The sequence below is a fragment of the Penaeus japonicus genome, unplaced genomic scaffold (assembly GCF_977035675.1).
Source record: "Penaeus japonicus unplaced genomic scaffold, GWHDUDI00000001_assembly GWHDUDI00000031, whole genome shotgun sequence".
Taxonomy (NCBI): Eukaryota; Metazoa; Arthropoda; class Malacostraca; order Decapoda; family Penaeidae; genus Penaeus; species Penaeus japonicus.
This window is the reverse complement of record NW_028234433.1, coordinates 5,145,043-5,147,542: the sequence shown is the minus strand read 5'-3', so window position 1 is coordinate 5,147,542 and position 2,500 is coordinate 5,145,043. Positions and strand designations below refer to the sequence as shown.

General features: G+C 37.4%; 1 protein-coding gene across 2 annotated transcripts in view; it reads left to right on the top strand.

Moving 5' to 3' along the window:
- Positions 1-2,500, top strand: part of LOC122257217 (copine-8) — a 10,564-nt gene that overhangs the window by 371 nt on the left and 7,693 nt on the right. For both annotated transcript variants that reach the window (XM_043022381.2, XM_043022382.2), the window contains exons 2-3: positions 1,304-1,489; positions 2,112-2,500. The exon at positions 2,112-2,500 is cut by the window's right edge and continues 329 nt beyond it. In XM_043022381.2, the coding sequence (XP_042878315.1) occupies positions 1,434-1,489; positions 2,112-2,500 (445 nt within the window). In that variant the 5' untranslated portion in view covers positions 1,304-1,433. The remainder of the gene's footprint in view (positions 1-1,303; positions 1,490-2,111) is intronic.

The window sequence follows — 2,500 nt, the reverse complement described above, 5'->3', positions numbered from 1 at the left end:
ATAGTGATATATATCAGGTCTATGAAAATCTTAATGATTATTATATGATGGAAGACCGGGGTGTATCCCGACTTGTGTCCGTTTGTTTTGATAATTGCCAGTTTATTTTTTCAGTTGCTATAAACCTGTAGATAATGAAATTGGTTTTGTAATGGTCTTCCCATAGCCTATGAGTAAAAAAGGGGGAGATTAGTAGTAATAATGGCATAAGAAAATAGTATTGAAATTCATGTTGAATCTCTCAACCCATTGGGTATGGGTGTCATGACTTACATAATGCATGAGCTCTGGGGCCAGATACTCAAAACAGCTAATGATGTTGTAAGCCCGTGCAGCCCCGCATGTCTTAAGTCGAACTACAAGCTCCGAGGGTCATACTCAAAACTTTAAACCGTCCCTGCGTGACGTCACAACACCTTGTAACTTAAGGGTGGTCCCGAGCACTCGTACCGGTGTGAACCCGGAAACAAGTTGTGCTAGTTCCGACATGTGGAAGTAAGATATGTACAAATTATGTTTTATTACCATTGTTTAATTACCATAATATTAGGCAAACCTAATATCCAAAACCTAGATGGCACCATTTTCTTGTAGCACCAGCAGTAGAGAGAGCCTTGAATGGCACCCATCCATGGCCTCTAGCAATCACTATCTTTATAGAACAATGGCACATGGCAAGTTGCTGACCTCTTACTCTAAAGTACCACAGATGAAAATTAGGCAGGCAGAACGAGAAGAGAAAGGTGACTGAAACCATGCCTAGTGTCTAAAATGTGCCCCTGTGCCAGTAGTGATGCCTATTACTGTGACACTCACAGTCAAATGCACAGGTTTCCTTCCTCTACCCTGCCTCTTCATGTTATATTCTTTGTGGATGGTTATATGATTCGTATTCGTTCATGATGATACATAAATATGAAAAATAAAGTTGCTTTTTGTCCTCCCACAAAACAGTAATACTTCTATCACACTGAGAATAAAGATGATAATGAGCTGATAAACTAAAATTTTAGTCAACTGCAGCATTGATAGAACCTGTGATATGACAGATGTAAGTCTCTAAATACAGCAAAACACAAAAATTAAAACATGAAAATGGCTCTAGTTTTACAATGAGTGACTGAAAGAGAGTGGGAAAAGCCAGGGTATGTTGCCTGAAGCTACCTCGCTCTGAGCTAAGACCCATCCTGGAGACTGGGCAAGTGAATCTATCCCCCGTCCGCAATGGGTTAATTAGAAAGAAGAATATATAACTATCACTAAGTGTAGCGGTAATTAACTAATCATATTTCTTCTCCACCAGGATTTTCTGTGCACAAGTTAGTAAGGAAGCAGGACCGACCATAGGACAGCGTATAAGTAGCAAGACAGAGTAAATTGTTTTGTGTAGAATAGTCATATATTTTGGGTAGTTTGAAAGCAGTAACAGAAATATGGCTGGGACTGCTGCAACCCCAACATCCCTTGTTGAAATGACTGTTTCCTGCAGGTGAGTAGAGATGCTTGGTAATTCATTAGGAACACCATTAAATGGTATGACAATTACCTTGCTGACATTGCTGTTGTGATAATGAAACTAGTTATTATTGATATGACAGCTGCTGATACTAGTATTCCTAGACAGTGTTAAGAGTGGTGATAATGATAATGGTGATGTTGATGACAATATCATGATTATTGACTGTTGTGTGATGATGTTTATAATTTTGTTACTTGTTTTTATAGGCTTGCATAGTTTTAAATATTTGCCCATCATTGTTATTTATGTCTGCCAGTTCAATAGGCATGTTGCAGTTTGTTTTCTATTCATGGTAGCTCCCTTGAGATGCAGAAATTTGTTAAGAAAAATGATCAGTCTCATTATTATTATTATTATAGTTCCTTGAGTTGTGATGCAATATATCAGTCAGATTATCATTAATTTTATTATTACTCATAAAATTGTTGTAATCCAATACACAAATTGTTTTATCTATTGTCAAAAATATAAGGAAATATTTTTTTCTCAGAATTTAGACAGTAGGATGCTCATGATATTAAGTGTATATTTGTGTGTATTTAATTTATTTATGAATTTTGTCATGATTTTTTTTTATATTTTGTCTTTGCAGGAATCTGCGTGATACTGATGTGTTTTCAAAATCAGATCCAGTTTGCATTGTTTACCATCAACCATTTGGTTCGACACAGTGGGTTGAACTAAAGCGAACGGAATGCATTCAAAACTCTCTGAATCCTGACTTTGCCACAAAAATTCCAATTACTTATCACTTCGAGGAACAGCAGAGATTAAAGTTTTCACTCCTGGACATTGATTCGAATTCCCCAACTATTGTGAATCACGACTTTCTCGGGGACTATGAGTGCTCCTTGGCCGAGCTGGTGAGCTGCATGAAGGTGCAGAAACCACTGAAGAACAGGGAATATAGTGGAGATAATGGAACAATAATCATCAGTACTGAGGAGCTGAGTTCATGCAAGGAGGAGCTCTTCATTCAGT